At 38.6% G+C, this 15,767-nt stretch overlaps 1 protein-coding gene across 1 annotated transcript; it reads left to right on the top strand.

The window, feature by feature from the left end:
- Window positions 1-491: 491 nt before the first annotated feature.
- On the top strand, window positions 492-15,193 carry LOC132044182 (disease resistance protein Roq1-like). The gene is made up of 5 exons (XM_059434668.1): window positions 492-1,566; window positions 10,271-10,785; window positions 11,392-12,478; window positions 13,517-13,810; window positions 13,928-15,193. Exons 1-5 carry the CDS (start codon window positions 661-663, stop codon window positions 15,191-15,193), a joined length of 4,068 nt encoding a protein of 1,355 aa, XP_059290651.1. The 5' UTR covers window positions 492-660.
- Window positions 15,194-15,767: the final 574 nt, after the last annotated feature.

Below are 15,767 nucleotides of genomic sequence, written 5' to 3'. Positions count from 1 at the left end.
ACCAGCTTAAATGTGCATTTGTCTTTGGTTGGACCGTACCACATGAACTTTCTAGTCAAGTAAGATTCATAATTGAGTTTCATGCTCGAGTTTTGAAAGATTTGTTTGATTGGAGATCAAGCTAACTATGGTGTGTATGAGCTTAGCTTGTGTAATTTTCAAGTTGCAGCTGAATAACCTATCCTCTGAAATTAAATCTTATGTGGCCTAAGTTTGATTTTTTTAGTGGGATCGACCGGGGTTTGTTTGGTAATGGGGTGAATAAGTGCGATAGAGAAGAGAACTATTCCAAGAAAGATACTACTTGACAAGATCTGTAAGAGAACTATTCCAAGAAAGATACTACTTGACAAGATCTGTAGTCAATATGCAGGTGTTAGTTGTATTGAAAATGTTAGAGAGGTTTCAATGTTGCATGTGCTGGAATGTGGTTTGCTTTTAGCTTCCTCATCATTTATTATGTTTCAATTTTTTTTTCCTTATTATAAGATTCTTTTTTGACATACGGAGGAGGACAAATTTATCCAAGAAATTGTTGACAAAGTTTTGGAGATTCGAAGCATTACCAAATACCCAGTGGGAATCAAATCTCGTGTAAAGGAAATAGAATCATTGTTGAAAGTTGAATGTGGCGGTGTTTCTTTTATTGGGGTATGGGGGATGAGTGGTGTAGGTAAGACAACTGCTGCAAGAGCAATTTTTGACGAGATCTCTTGTCAATTTGAAGGGTCTTGTTTTCTTGCAAATGTTAGGGAAGTTTCAGAGAAGCATGGACTGAGCCATTTGAGACAGAAGCTTCTTTCACAAATCTCGAAGCAAGAATTTGTGGATGTGGCAAGTGAAAGAGCCTATTGGCCAAGCGGAATTCTTCGTCACAAGAGGGTTATAATTGTTCTTGATGACGTGGATAACACCCGTCAGTTGGAATATTTAGTTGGGAAACGCGATTGGTTTGGTGATGGCAGTCGGATCATCACAACAACTAGAAACACTGATTTACTATGCAAGCATGATGAGTTATATTGTGTACCTCGACTGGCTAGACACGAGGCTCTAGAACTTTTTAGTTGGCATACCTTTCAACAACGGGCTCCTGTTAAGGAGTTTGAAGAGCTCTCAAATTGTGTAGTAGATTATGCTAAAGGCTTACCCTTAACTCTGGAGGTCGTGGGTTCTTGTCTTTACAAACAAAGCATGGATGAGCTGAGAAGTAAATTACATAGACTCGAAGATTTCGGAAATAGAAAAATTGTTAAGCTACTTAGTTTAAGTCTAGATGTATTGGGTGACGAGTACAAAAATATCTTTTTGCATATTGCATGCTTCTTTAGAGGAAGAGAGAAACGTGATGTGATAAGATTAATGGATAGATTGGGCTTTGAATCAAGGAGAGGAATACATGTCCTTACTAAAAGATCACTTTTATACGTGTCAAATGGAATGATTGAGATGCGTGATTCAATAGCACAAATGGGTCAACAAGTGGCATGTGATGATGAGCAGGACAAGCCAAATGGTAGCCTATGGCATGAAAAATATATGAAGACTGATTTTTCTGCAAGTCAGGTATGTACGTCCTCTAATGGTTAAAAATGTGGGAGATTTTCCATTTTCGCTTGGACATTGTTTTCACAAAAAAGTAGACATCGAATTCTACAATATACTTTGGTGCTAGTGTCACTACCCAAAATCCATCAGTGATACGTGACCGACATCCGGCACTCTACCCATGAGCGAACCAAATCCATATGATATGCCCCAACCATATGAACTAAAGTAAATGCGAAAGCCATTTGAAAACCATAAACATTTTGTAACCCGTGCATGAAACATGTAACCTTGGCTTATTTGCCTCATTTCATATAAATCAAGAAATTTACATTTCAATAAATATTTTTCGTCCATGCAATGCGGATAACCATTAGTACAACCCAACTCGACAATCTATAAAGCCTCTAAAGCATGGAGTAAAGGACCACTCGGGAAAAACCCCTAAGTACAAGGGAACACCTATCACGACCCACCCATATAATTCGGGAAAGAGAGTCATCCTAGCACTATGTGCTCATCACGTGCCACACGTCATCATGAAATATGTAAAGTAGGGGCCTACAAAAGGCTGAGTACACACCATTATAATAATCAATAAGTAATTATTATCAACTCTCTCTAACTTACGTTGGGACAGAACTTTATGGAATATTCAATGCATTTGACATTTGATATATAACCTTAAAGATTTATATCAAATCATAATTTAACATTTGAAATAAAAAGTCAAGTGAAACTTCATTGCAATCAACATTAGCTTGTAAGCTTCCAACAATAAATGCAAAAGTGTATACTCAAACATGATTTAAACAAGATCTAATCCATTTCAAATGAAAAAATATTTAAATAACTTTTGGCTCAGTAGGTCTAAAACGTATTCAAATCCTTTTTATACATTACACCGAGACCTTTTTGAAAACGCATGGATAAATTGGGGCGAGGCCTTCTTTGGCAAGACAACAAACTATTGTTTAATTTGCACGACCAGTTCTCTATCCTAATATATACCAATTTTTTGCCTATAGGATAGAACACATTATTCTATCTTTTCTAAGCTAGACATTATTCTATCTTTTCTAAGCTAGCGTAAGCGGAATAATAAGAACAGAAACGTAAGGACACAACAATATTTATGTGGAAACCACCCCGCTCACAAAGGGTGAAAAAACCACGTCCTACACCTCTGTAGGATTTTTCCGAACACCACTACAACGGTGAGCATTTGCAAATTCAAGTTACAAACTCTGTAACCTAGAAACTAAACTCTAATTCCTATCTCACTAATCTCCCTAGACTAATGAGCCCACTTCAAGTTATCCCAACTTAAAGTTGAATTTGAATAACGTCATACCTATGAATATTGCTTCTCTGAAAGCTAATAAAGGTATAACTTGATAAACACTCCTAATACAAGATTCTAGACTCAAGAACTGTAATCATAAACTCTATGAAACAAATTCTTCAATCTTCTTCGTTGTATCAGGTCGCACTTCTGTAATCAGAACTCTCTCAATTATTGCATTGACATGGTTTGCTCAATATTCTGATTTTCTCTCCCATCTTCATGGCAGGACTTGGATATATATATATATAGTATTAGGTTTGCATCGGCTGAACTCAATCCCTACATGGTAAGGCCCGAGAGTTAAGTTGACTTATGAGAGTATATATAGGGTTTGAGTTGACTTGGGATTCTTGACTTGGGATTCTTGCTTTCACGCGGCTTCGGTGTCCTTGTAGGAGTCTGAAGTATCTTGAAAATTATGGCAAAAAATCCTGCAACTTGTCCGCCAAGTCTTTACGATAAATCACAAATCGTACTCGCAGTAGGACTCTGAGTTGGAACATGTTCTTGGACCTGGTTCAAGCACCTGTCTCATTCATCTCTGAATCGTCTCAGTATTCGAGATGGAACATGTCCATAGACCTGTTTCAATCACCCTGGTCTTGCATTTTCTGGTTCATTCACTTCACCTTGCAGTTGGTTCATTCACTCTGTCTGCATTTGTCTCTTGGATAGAACATGTTTACAGACCTGGTTCATCCACCTTGTTCAGTCCAATCCTTTTATCTCAAGCATCTGTCTTTAAACCTGGTTTACTTGCCTTGTTCATTTACTTTGTCAATCATCAAAACACACGCATGCTTATGCCGACAAATTTCCCCTTTTTGATGATGAAAAACCCATGTTTTTAAGCATTTGTGTAACCTGTTCCAGACATCTCAAAGCCTAGAAGATGAACACCAACAACTAAGATTGAGCCAGGTTTAGCATATATGGGTTATAAGCATTACACAGTACTTCCCCCTTTTGACATCATTAGAAAGTTATTCCAGGTCAGTTAAGCATTAATTTGAACTTGCAATATAAAACTCATGGCCACTGGGGCTATCACTTATACACATAATAGAAGCATTAGCTCAATTTATATCTTCTTGAATATTTTGAAGCAAGAAGATATACATGGGAGGTGCCATGTACTGATTACAAGCTAACTCATTGTTTGGTCTGTTTTCTCTCTCCTCTCATCTCTCATTTTCTCTCTCCTCTCAAAAAGAATTAACCATACTTTTTAGATTTGCCCCCACCCATTAAGTGTCATGGCCATCAAATCCCAATAAATATTTTTCCGGCCGGCCTCTCTTTCTCTCTCCTACTCTCTTTTCTCTCCTTCTTCCTTTCTTGTTTTTTTTTCTCTTCTCTCTTCTATACTGCGACCGCACCAGTAGGTTTTCGGGCAATTTCTGCACCGGTCGGTGAACAGTGATTCCGGTTGGTGAACAGTGATTTCCGGCAGAGAACAGTGTTTCCGGCGGCAAACAGAGATTTCTCGGTGGTGAACAGGTTTTACTTACTTGGAGTTGGTACCTCCAATAGCCCATTTCCTGTCATTTAGCCTTATAAATTTTGCCTTATAAATTGAATACCTATTTCTTTGCTTATAGACTATTACTAACTTGTGCTCATTATTGATCCTTCGTTTGATTAGATTAACCTTTCAGAGCGTTTATTTGCTTTCTTTAGTTTGGTGAGGGATGGTAGACTAGGGTCATTTCTCGGTTGGGATCGGGGACTAGGGTTGGGAGGGCTAAGGGGGTTGAGGGAGCATATCTTGAGAGTCTTCTTGGAATATTCACTTTATCGGGAAAGTCCCAAAGCAAAGATCTTAAACAATGGAGGATTAATATAGCTTGTGTCTGAGATCAAATGGGTAGGACCTAAAGCTCTGTGGACGGGTACATGGCTTTGGTTCTCGGGCAAGTCGAGGTATAGGAATGGGGTAGGGATCTTAGTAGATAGTGAGCTTAGAGATCGAGTGGTAGATTAGAGAGGATCGACGACGGGATGATGGCGATTAAGTTAGTCGTTGGAGGGTTCGCCATTATTAGTGCATACCGCCAATTATGGGTTTGGACGAGGAGGTAAAAAGGCGCTTGGGGAGGACTTGGACGAAGATGGTGGTAAGTATGTAAAGTTATTCATAGGAGGAGATTTCCCATGGGCAGTTGGGTACTATTTCGATGGGTTATGACGAGGTTACGTGGAGGATTTGGCTTCGGGGACGGGAATGTTTGAGGATCTCACTCCTGATTTCACATTTTGAATTGGCTTGTTTTGTGGAGGAGCACTTGGTAACCTTTCGTAGCTCGGTCGTTGGGTAGACTCTCTCTTTAGAAAAGATATAAAGGCCTCTGTAAGGACGATCATAAATGCTTACGACCCAGTAAGCTACTTGGTGATGGATTTGGAGGTAAGAAGGAAGAAGAAAAAAAGGTTGTGGATGAAAGTTGAATTAGGTGGGGGAGTTTGACTTTTATTGGGGTATGGGGGAGAGTTGATGGCTATGGGAGCGTGGGATAGTAGGGGGGATGCGAGCAATTTTTGGGATAGGACGGCTCTTGTCAATTTGAAGGGTCTTAGGTGTTTCTCGCGAGGCCGCCGTTGCAAATGTTAATGGAGAGTTTCAGGTGAAGCAAAGGACTGAGCCATTTGATGAAGAACCTTCGAATTTCAAAAGTATCTGGCGAAAAAGGCGAATTTGTGGATGTCGGCAAGTAAAAGAGCCTATTGGCGCCTTTTCTTAGAGGACGGAAGGTGGGGATAATTGTTCTTGATGACGGGAGAGATAACACCACGCGACTTGGAATGAAGTGCATCGGGACGATTGGCCAAGTTTGGTGACGGCAAGCCGCATTAGACGAGATGGCACAACAACTAGAACTCTGATTTACTACGCAAGACATTGTGTTGGGAGATATTGTGAGCACTCTGATAGACGTCGCGACTTTGGTTATTGTAGTTGAGCATAAAGGTTCAAGGTTAAGGGAACGGGTTCGTAGGATGCTCTACGAAGAAGGCTTGGATGATTCTGAGAATTTTGGAAGAATGCAGGCAGGGTAGGCTTGGGTGGGCGAAGATTGTTTAATGTCATTTTCAAGAAATAGAAAAATGGAAATGGAGCTACTTGATTCCCGGTCTAGAACAATTGGGAGACATTCAAAAATATCTTTATAGAGGTATCGCATGCTTCACACTAGAGAAGTGTGGGAAAGGGTGGTGATATGAGGGTAATGGATAGGTGTGTCTATTTCGATCAACCGGAGAGGTTTACATGTCCTCGACTAAAAGATTCATATTTATAGATTTCAAATGGAATGATTGAGATGCACTGATTCAATAGCACAAATGGGTCAACAAGGTGCCATGTGATGATGGAGATGCTTGGAGGACAAGCCATGGAACTGCAATAGTAGCCTATGGCATGAAAAATATATGAAGACTGATTTTCTGACGGTAGGAGGAGACTCGGATGTACGTCTTCTAATGGATGGGGTTAAAAATGCGTCGGAGATTTTCCATTTTCTCTTGGTGATGGATGAATTCACAAAATACAAGGCGAGTAGACATCGTGTATGTTGTTCGCATACTTTGGTGCTAGTGTAACGAGACTCGCTAACGATCCGTGGAGGGGCCGGATACGTACGTTGGAGTCTAAAGGATTTAAATTGAGTAGGACGAACCAAATCCATGGATGATATGCCGTAACCATATGAATGAAAGTAAATGTACCCGCCATTTGAAAACCAAGGAAGTTTCGAACATTTTGTAAGATGGGGATATCGACGACGATGTTTCACCTTTGGCTTATGAAATGGAGACTCGCCCTTTTCATAAGAAATCAAAAATTTACATTTCAATAAATATGGTTCGTCCATGCAATGCGGATAACCATTAGTACAACCCAACTCGGAAATCTAAACGCCTCTAAAGCACGGATGTGTGACACGCTACTCGAGGATAAACTCCTGAAGATATCAGACAAGGTGGGAGTCACATTGGTGGAGGACAATAATGCGGGAAAGAGAGTCATAAAGGATTGGGCATGAAGGGAGAGACGAGATTCTAGGTTACGGAGGTTGAGAGGTTGGCCTATGGATTGTGTTTCTTTCAATGATAATGGAAGAAGTTTTAGAGGTGATTAGCCTATCCTCTTTTGTCCCTTGGTACATGACCTTAGATAAGAGGTTGTGGAGGACTCGGTTAGGATAGAACCTGGCTCAGCCCTTTCATTAGTCGGTTTCGTCATTTGTTTATTACCTTTGGTTTATGCCACCAGATTCTTCCTTATATTTGTTGGTCCTTGGTACTTTGGTTATTTTATTTATCATAGTAGTTAATGAGCACTTTATTCGTCGTTCTACCATGACTTTCTCGCTTTTGGTATTCGTGTTATCATATTGTTTTCGATATGCTTAGCCCTATCGACCTTTTGTCTTGTTTTCCAAATAAGGCATTTGCTCTTAGGCTCCAATCTCTTGGTAGGGGTTTCGGAAATTTTACCCCAAATAAATTATGTGGGGGTTAATTTCTCCTTAAAGAAGATTAATTATTTATGATTAAAAAAAGTACAATATTGTTGTTGTTGTTGTGTTGTTGAATATTTTGAAGCTTATAGGAGAGCAAAACAGTTTCCATTATCATTGAAAGAGAACACAAACACAGAGGCGACCCGCAAGGGTGCCTTCTTGAGCATGGGGCTTTCATAATGGAAGTCTCAGGTTCGAAACTATTTGCCTACGAACTCTTTTCATTTTCTCTTTCGAGCTCATCGCACGGGCTTGCCTTTTATCTCTCTTGTGGTTTGCGAGCTATTGCGAGAGGAGCTTTCTTTCACCCGAAAGATAGCTTGTGCGGGTTCCCATGTCATTAAAAAAAACACCAACACAGAGGTATCAAACAAACATACAGACCAAAAGAAACCAAGAACTGAGATTTTAGAACTGGGGTCAGGGATTGAACAAAAGGGATGACTGAGGGAAACTAGGAAGATGATTTGGTGGATGGTTTGGAGGTTGAGAAGGAGTCTTTAGAAAGGGCGGCGACTAAATCGTGAATATCTTAGTGTTTTCTGCCTTCTCCTTATGTTGTGCAATCTGCAGACTCAAAATATGAGCATTTAGAACTTCTTGCTCACGTTCATACTTGACCTGCAACATATCCAAGTCATAGTGATGCTTATCCTTCAATGCGGCAATCTCAGCCTCCTTGGCTACAAGTTGATCCCTTAAGATTTGCAGCTCCTCATCAGCATCCCCAACAGGAAGTTCCAAAGTCCTAATGACATCCTTCGCCATCTAATACTGCCAGACTTTAACAATTGAAAAAAATCAAAGAAATCGATTATAATAATTATTAAGTAATAATTTGCAGCTAAAAATAGTTAGAAAAAATAAATTTCAAATAAAGTATGTATGAAGTTTGTTTAGGTTTTAGGTCTCTAATTAAGGTCTCGCCTTAGGCCTCCAATTATGTTGAGCAGCCCCTGATAGGTTGAGAAACCTGTTCTATTGGAATATCCTTTTCTACTGTTAGACCAAGTTCAACAACTTGTTCTATGGGCACATGGGTGTCAGTTGTTGGTGAATCTCCCTGAGCATCAACGGAGGGTTCAAGATTTTGATCTGATTCAGTTGCCTTTGCATCACTCTCACCCAAACTTTCCAGTACCCCAACCACTACTTCTTCTACAGATTTTGCTGTTTCCACCGGTTCATCTACCACCTCTGTGTTGTCACCAACACCAGCGAAACTTACTCTATCTTCTGCATCATGTACCCCAGCAGGTGAATCTGCTTCAGCTGCGGGTTTTCCCCCTCACTGTGTGCTCCACCAATCTTTTCCTCTACTTTGTCTTTTTCAACCACTAATTCCTCAATAGATCTTACTACATGAGCTACCCCCGTCTCCTCTATCACTGCAACTTTTGGAACAATAATTGGATATATCTATTCGAGAGGACCTGTATAGTATATTCCTTTTAACTCCGACATTTTGCAAGTCAGGCTTCGAGTCTATTCTCCCTGTACTTCAAGTAGATCACTAGGCGTTTCAAGAACATCGGAATGGTCAGAGAAGGATACTAGAGATGGGTCGAATTGGGAGTCATCAGAGCGAATTGGTTCATCTATGCGACATGCTTTTGCTTTGGTTCTCCTAGGATTTTGGATTTGTGGGTTAGAGGTTGAAACTTTACTTGCGGGTATTTCTGTGTTGATGGTTAAGGGATAATTGGGTTCAAAATTATCAATGGTGGTGGTGATAGGGTTGAGAGTGGTTGAAGAAGTGGTTTGGGGCTTTTGAGGAGTAGCGGAGGTTGATGCTTGTTGTTCCATTGGAGAATAGAATGAGGGTGTGGATTTTACAGTAGAGATAATATGATGATGCAAGACTTTTGAGGATGGAAGGTAAAACAAGAAGCGGTTTTCAATGGTAGGGAAAAAAAACGGGTGATTGGATGTGAATAGGTTGCTTGTTTCAAGGTATTTTAGAACATGTATGAGTATTGGGAAGTGATTGACTTGATGCTTGCATGGTTTCAAAAGAGAGTCGTCATTGTGAAGGGCTCTTTAAGAATAATGACAGTTGTACACTTTCTTCCTTTGTACTTTTAAATTCAGACTTGAAGACAGGATAAAAGATGCAATTTTTTTCATGGTCTGCATATTTATTTAAAACACAAGGATGGTGTACATACCTTTCTTTGATAAGACTTTCAGCAATCTCAACATGCAGGCCAATTTCTGTGACATTCAATATTCATTAGATCTTATGAGATAAATATCTATCATGGGAAATGAACCATGGGAAATGCATGTAGCATTACCTAAATAGGATAATCTTCCCTGTCTCTACCACCAAACCAGTCTGATAGCCATATAATCGCTCTATTAAATGAACTACCATATCCATTCTCTCCACTTCAATCTCCCTTTCAATCTCTTCTTTTACCATTACACAAAATTTTAAAATAGTGTCACCAGCTCAACTCTCTTGTAATGGTATTAGTGTCCGAGCTACCCTTTTTCTCAGGTGAGCAGATATGTATGTTATCCATTGACAGTGGTTTAGTCCAATAGTATTGAGTATACAATTGAGACACATCAATATTTAAGGATCCATTGAATTTGATATTTTGAGTTAGGGACTAAATGTAAACTTTATTTTAAAAAAATAAGAGGGGGAAACTAATAAGAAAAGTGAATGTAAAAGAGACAGAGAAGAAGTGGGGGAAAATGATTCCAAATTTTTATACACTACTTTCTTTAAATGTTCCTGGAGATTTTCCATTTCTTATACATCTCATTCTTTTCCCTCCTGGGCTGTTAATCCCCAAGAATTCACCTCTTTTTTTTTTTTTTTTTTTTTTTTTTTTGGCAGATCACCAGAACTCCAACACAACTCATGGCTTCCAAAAATGAATCCTTCAGAAAATGGAAATATGATGCTTTCTTGAGTTTTAGAGGGGAAGATACCCGCAATAACTTTGTCGCTCATCTTTACAAATGTTTAGAAGACAGAGGAATCAAGACATTCAAGGACGATGAGAAACTTAAAAGAGGAAAATTCATTTCATCAGAGCTCTCGGAAGCCATTGAGGAGTCAAGAACTGCCATTATCATCTTCTCTGAGAACTATGCTTCATCCAAATGGTGCTTGGAGGAGCTCGCGAAGATCATGGAGTGTGTAAACAAGAAGGGTCAGGAAGCCATCCCAGTCTTCTATAAGGTTGAGCCATCAGATGTACGCATGCAGAGAAATAGCTTTGCTAAAGCACTGGCCAAGCACGAGGCAGATCTCAAGGGTACTGATTTGGAGAAGTTGCAGAGGTGGAAGGACGCTCTACGTAACGCAGCCAATATAGCAGGATGGGATGTTCGCAAAACTGCCAATGGGTGAGTATTAGCTCCATAGAATCCTTGAGTCCGATTCAATTTTCACGAGACCTGTTCATCTTTTTTCAATAATGCTGTTTGAACTGTCAATTCCTGGATTTTACCTTTTTAAATAAAATAAACTAACTTTTCAAGAATATGATGAAAGATTAATGGATCAGTTAATTTCTTTAATTTCTGATTAGTAAAAACATAAAAAATCAATTCCATATACTCTTGACTTTTTTCCTTGATAATTAAAACTCTGATTTTAATGACAGTACTTCAAGATCTTTTATCTAATTTAAAATATAAAAGATTAAATTACCTCATGTGGGTAGAATTCAGCTGGATGTATTATTAAAGTTTCTGGACTACAACACACTTTAGGTGAACCCCCAAACAGGTTGGGGTGGGTTGGAATGTAAGGTAAGAGAAAAGGTGACACAGGGAGCACCATTTTTGCTAGATAACTTTTTGATGAGATCTCTTGTGAACTTGAAGGTCTTGTTTCCTTTGACATGTTATATAGTTATAAAGAAGCATTGGGCGTAATATAGGCACCACTTTTGGCTTCTTTAGAATTTATTATGTTTCACTACCCCTTATTGTGCTTTTACTTGGCAGGAATGAAGCAAAATGTATTGACCAGATTATAAACGATAATTTTCCAAATATGCACTGCACAATTTCAGCTACCGAAAAGTATTTAGTGGGAATCGAAGCTCGAATTGGTGGAGTGGAGTCGTTGTTGGGAGTTGGATCAGGTGATGTTCGTTTTCTCGGAATATGGGGCATGGGTGGCGTGGGGAAGACAACTATTGCTGGAAAACTTTATGACAAGATTTCTCATCAGTTTCAGAGGTCTTGTTTTCTTGAAAAAGTTCGAGATGAATCAAAGATGAATGGGCTGAAGCACTTGCAGAGAACACTCCTTTCAAGAATCTTAAATGATAAATCAGTTGAAATACAAGGTGTTTTTCAAGGAGCGAGCAGGATTAAAGAAAAATTTCGTCACTGGAATGTCTTAATAGTTTTTGATGACGTGGATGATGAGCACCAATTGGAGAATTTAGTTGGAATGCCTGACTGGTATGCTGATGGTAGTAGAATCATTATAACAACTAGAGACAGTGATTTACTTCGTGACCACAGCCAATTATATCCTGTCTCTGAATTGTCTAAGCAGGAGGCTCTTGAACTTTTTAGTTTGCATGCCTTTCAGAAACCATCGCCGGATATAGAGTTTCTCAAACTCTCCAAGTCCGTAGTAGATTATGCTAAAGGCTTACCCTTAGCTCTTAAGGTCTTGGGAAGTTTTCTCTACAAACGAGGCGTAAATGTGTGGAGAAGTACTTTAGATAGACTCAAAGACACTGGGAACAAAGATGTTATTGAGCAGCTCCGCCTGAGTCTAGATGGATTGACCCCCAAAGACAAGAATATATTTCTTGATATTGCATGTTTCTTTAGAGGAAAAAGGGAAGATTATGTGAAAGAAATACTAAAAAGTTTTGGTTTGAATCCAGAGATAGGAATAGATGTCCTTGCTAAAAGATCACTTTTATATATTTCAGAAGGAAGGGTTGAGATGCATGATTTGATAGAACAAATGGGTCAACAAGTGGCACGTGATGGTGAGCAGGACATGCCATGGAATCACACTAGACTATGGCATGAAAAAGATATAAAAACTGTTTTTTCTACAAATCAGGTGCATATATCCTCTAATGGTAGAGAATATGGAGATTTTTCCATTTTCTGTTTGTATTGTTTGGATTTCACAAAAAGTAGACATCCAGTTATAACATATTTTCTTAGTTCTTTCCAGTGTTTAGGCACAAATATACCCTTGTAACTTTGCATATGCACTTTCGGACTGCTTTGCAGCATACATGTCTCACATAGTCATCTACATGAACAGGTTAATCACATATTCAGTTTTCATAGACTACCTCAGCGCCTTTGGAATATGTAAATTGGAGTAGTTTACTCAGTATACATTTACGAGAGTTCTAGTTTTAATTATGATTACCTGCAGAATCTTGTGCTCCTATTATTTCTTATATTGCTTCTTATATGTTAGCTCGGTTTCTTCATTTTAGCTGAAGTACAGATCATTGATTTATCTTTTGTCCTCTCAAAAAAATTATTTTATTCTAAGTTTACTTTCTAATCAAATTTTTTAATGTTTTTGTAAGTTCTCTCCTCCTAAAAATAATTTGACTGATGGCATAGGGTACTATTTGAGAAGAACATTTTTCTTGTAAAAGAGTTTCTAGCGAAGTTTACTCCTTACAGAAGAGTTTATGAGGAAATACATGTTGGAACTTGATATCTGAATTTCAAGAATTAGAAAGTACTCTATTTTAGATAATAATGATGGAAACTATTGTTTGGTAGGTTACAATTTTAGCTTTGCTTTCTTTGTAGGTTTAATTGAAGACGTCATAAAATCAATTCTTAAATGCTACACTGTATGGTAAGAACTTGTTGCATGAGAATGTAATGCAGATTTAATCAATTCATGATTTTTTTTTTATTGAACTTCTAATTGGAAGGCAGATATAAATATTATACCGGTAATTTTATTATTTTCCTTGCCCCATTATGCTCTATTAAGTACAACCAAAGAAATAAAAATAAAAATAAAGATATAGAGTAAGATTTGTATGTTAAAGGAGAATAGGGTCTGTGCTTGGATGTGAATTCTGGTTTAGTCGAGTTACTTTATTTTAATCTTTTCTTTCAGAGGGCAGAGTCAGTTAGAGGTATAGCGGTACCAACTGGCTTAGACCGACATATATGCAAGTTTAGCAAAGCTTTCAGAAACATGCCTTGTCTTAGGTTACTCATGGTCAAAGGGGAGGAGGTCCGACGTCATGATCCTGTTGCTGAACCTATTAAGTGTCTGCCCAGTAGCTTGATATGGCTTGATTGGAGATACTACACTTTTGAATCTCTTCCAGCAAATTTTGAACCAGAGAACCTTGTTGCGCTCAAAATGACTTTTAGTTCTCTTGTTCAACTTTGTAAGGAGCCAAAGGTATTTGTTGATCTATCTCAATAACAGAGTTCTAGGTCTTGAAAAAAGAGTTATCTTTTAATGAAATAAGAAAAAAATTAATACTGACGTTTCTATTCTTTTGCTTTTCATAAGCAGGAATTTGACAAGTTGACAATCCTCAATTTAAGTTTTTCTGAGAGTTTACTCAGAACGCCCAATTTTTCAGATATCCCACATCTGCGGAGAGTTGTCCTGAAAGGTTGTGTAAGCTTGGTAGAGGTTCATCCATCCATAGGGAATCTTAAAAAGCTTATTTTTCTAGACATGGAAAACTGCAAAAATCTTGAGTTGTTATCAAGTAGTATTCAGATGGAATCTCTTGAAAGCTTTAACCTCTCTGGTTGTGAGAAACTAGAAACATTTCCCGAAATTAGGGGGAAAATGGACTTGCTAACAGAGCTCCTTTTAGGCCGTACCGCAATAGGGGAGCTGCCCTCATCAATAGGACGGCTAAATGGTGTCAGCTTGCTTGATTTGCATTCATGTAAGAACCTTGTAACACTCCCAACCAGTGTTTCTGAGATGAGAAAGCTAAGAATTTTGAATCTTAAAGGCTGCTCAAAACTTGAAATCTTTCCAGAGAGCCTAGTTGATCTACAACAGCTGGAGGAGCTCTATGCTGGCAACACAGCCATTCATCAACTACTAGATTCTATTCGAAACTTCAGCAAACTTGAAGTCCTGTCACTAAGAAGAGGAAATAAGTGCCAATTCTCTGGGAGTTTGATACTCCCATCTTCATTTGGTGATTTGCACATGTTGAGAAGCTTAGATCTCAGTGGTTGTTGTTTATCTGGTGATGAAGTTAATGCTCTTATACTCTTGCCCTATTTATTGGAATTAAACCTGAGTAGAAATAAGTTTACTTCTTTACCTGACGGCATCAGTCGGCTTTGTCGACTTCAATATCTCAACATAACATGCTGTCAGAAACTGAAGGGACTTCCCAAACTTCCTTCAAGTATAGAGGAATTATATGCAGATGATTTTCTGGCCAAACAAATTACTAAAGAGCTACAGATGTATCTGAGATTGAATTTGGTCTCCTTCACCAGTTATAGATTTGATCAACCATCTGATAAAGAAAAGAGCAGTGGAAGCTCAGTTTTGGATGAGATCTTCTCTTTGTTTCTCTCAAACAATATGGATGATGTGCTCATCCCCACTCTTAACTCTGATCACCGTGTAAGTTGCTCTATTGTCTTTCCTGGAATTGCAATTCCCACGTGGTTTAAACATCAAAGTACTAAGCAAACGATCTCGTTTGAACTGCCCAATGATTGGTACAATGATAAGTTTGAGGGCTTTGCTATATTAACTTCGTGTGCATCTATCAATGGGGAGTTACACGGGTTGACCTAATCAAGTGTTTCTTTGATCCTGATACGGAGGTGGAATGGATCAATTACAATCCAAACATGATAAGTTTGATCAAAGCCATGACGGTGTGACTCTCATGGGAGCAGGTTTCTTTGATCCTGATTCGGGGCTATCAGGGAAGTATGACTATACATTCATCAAAGCCAAATTGATACACAATAATACAGTGCTAGAGAAAGAATGTAAAGTGGGCACGGTATCCAGAACTTATGGCTGGTGTGTTTGCTTTACAATATATTTGATCATTGTAATTCTTCGATGCGGAAATAATGTGCATCTAGGCGCAAAGACAACGTTAAGAACCTTAACCAGTATCGCCTATTTGAGGCATCTATCCCGGGGCGCATTGTGAGACAATGGGGAGTTCAGTTGATCTACAAGGGTAATAGACAATTTTATCCAAGATTCAATAATTATGGATGGAATTAATATATATGTGGTCATAGTATGAAAATTCAATCAAACTTTGCTGCATTATGAAGTTGTCGCGGACTATCGGGTTTGAAGGGGTAAATGGAAATTGTTTGTAGATTAGCTCCGTGTTGGATCATGACGG

Source organism: Lycium ferocissimum, unplaced genomic scaffold, assembly GCF_029784015.1.
Source record: "Lycium ferocissimum isolate CSIRO_LF1 unplaced genomic scaffold, AGI_CSIRO_Lferr_CH_V1 ctg381, whole genome shotgun sequence".
NCBI classification, from domain to species: Eukaryota; Viridiplantae; Streptophyta; class Magnoliopsida; order Solanales; family Solanaceae; genus Lycium; species Lycium ferocissimum.
Note: the sequence above shows the minus strand (reverse complement) of the source record. Positions and strands in the feature narration are given on the sequence as shown.

Coding starts and splice junctions, on each gene's coding strand:
- LOC132044182 (XM_059434668.1), top strand. CDS start 661: ATGAGTGGTGTAGGTAAGACAACTGCTGCAAGAGCAATTTTTGACGAG. Junction 1,567..10,270: donor CTGATTTTTCTGCAAGTCAG/GTATGTACGTCC, acceptor TTTTTTTGGCAG/ATCACCAGAACTCCAACACA. Junction 13,811..13,927: donor AACTTTGTAAGGAGCCAAAG/GTATTTGTTGAT, acceptor TTTCATAAGCAG/GAATTTGACAAGTTGACAAT.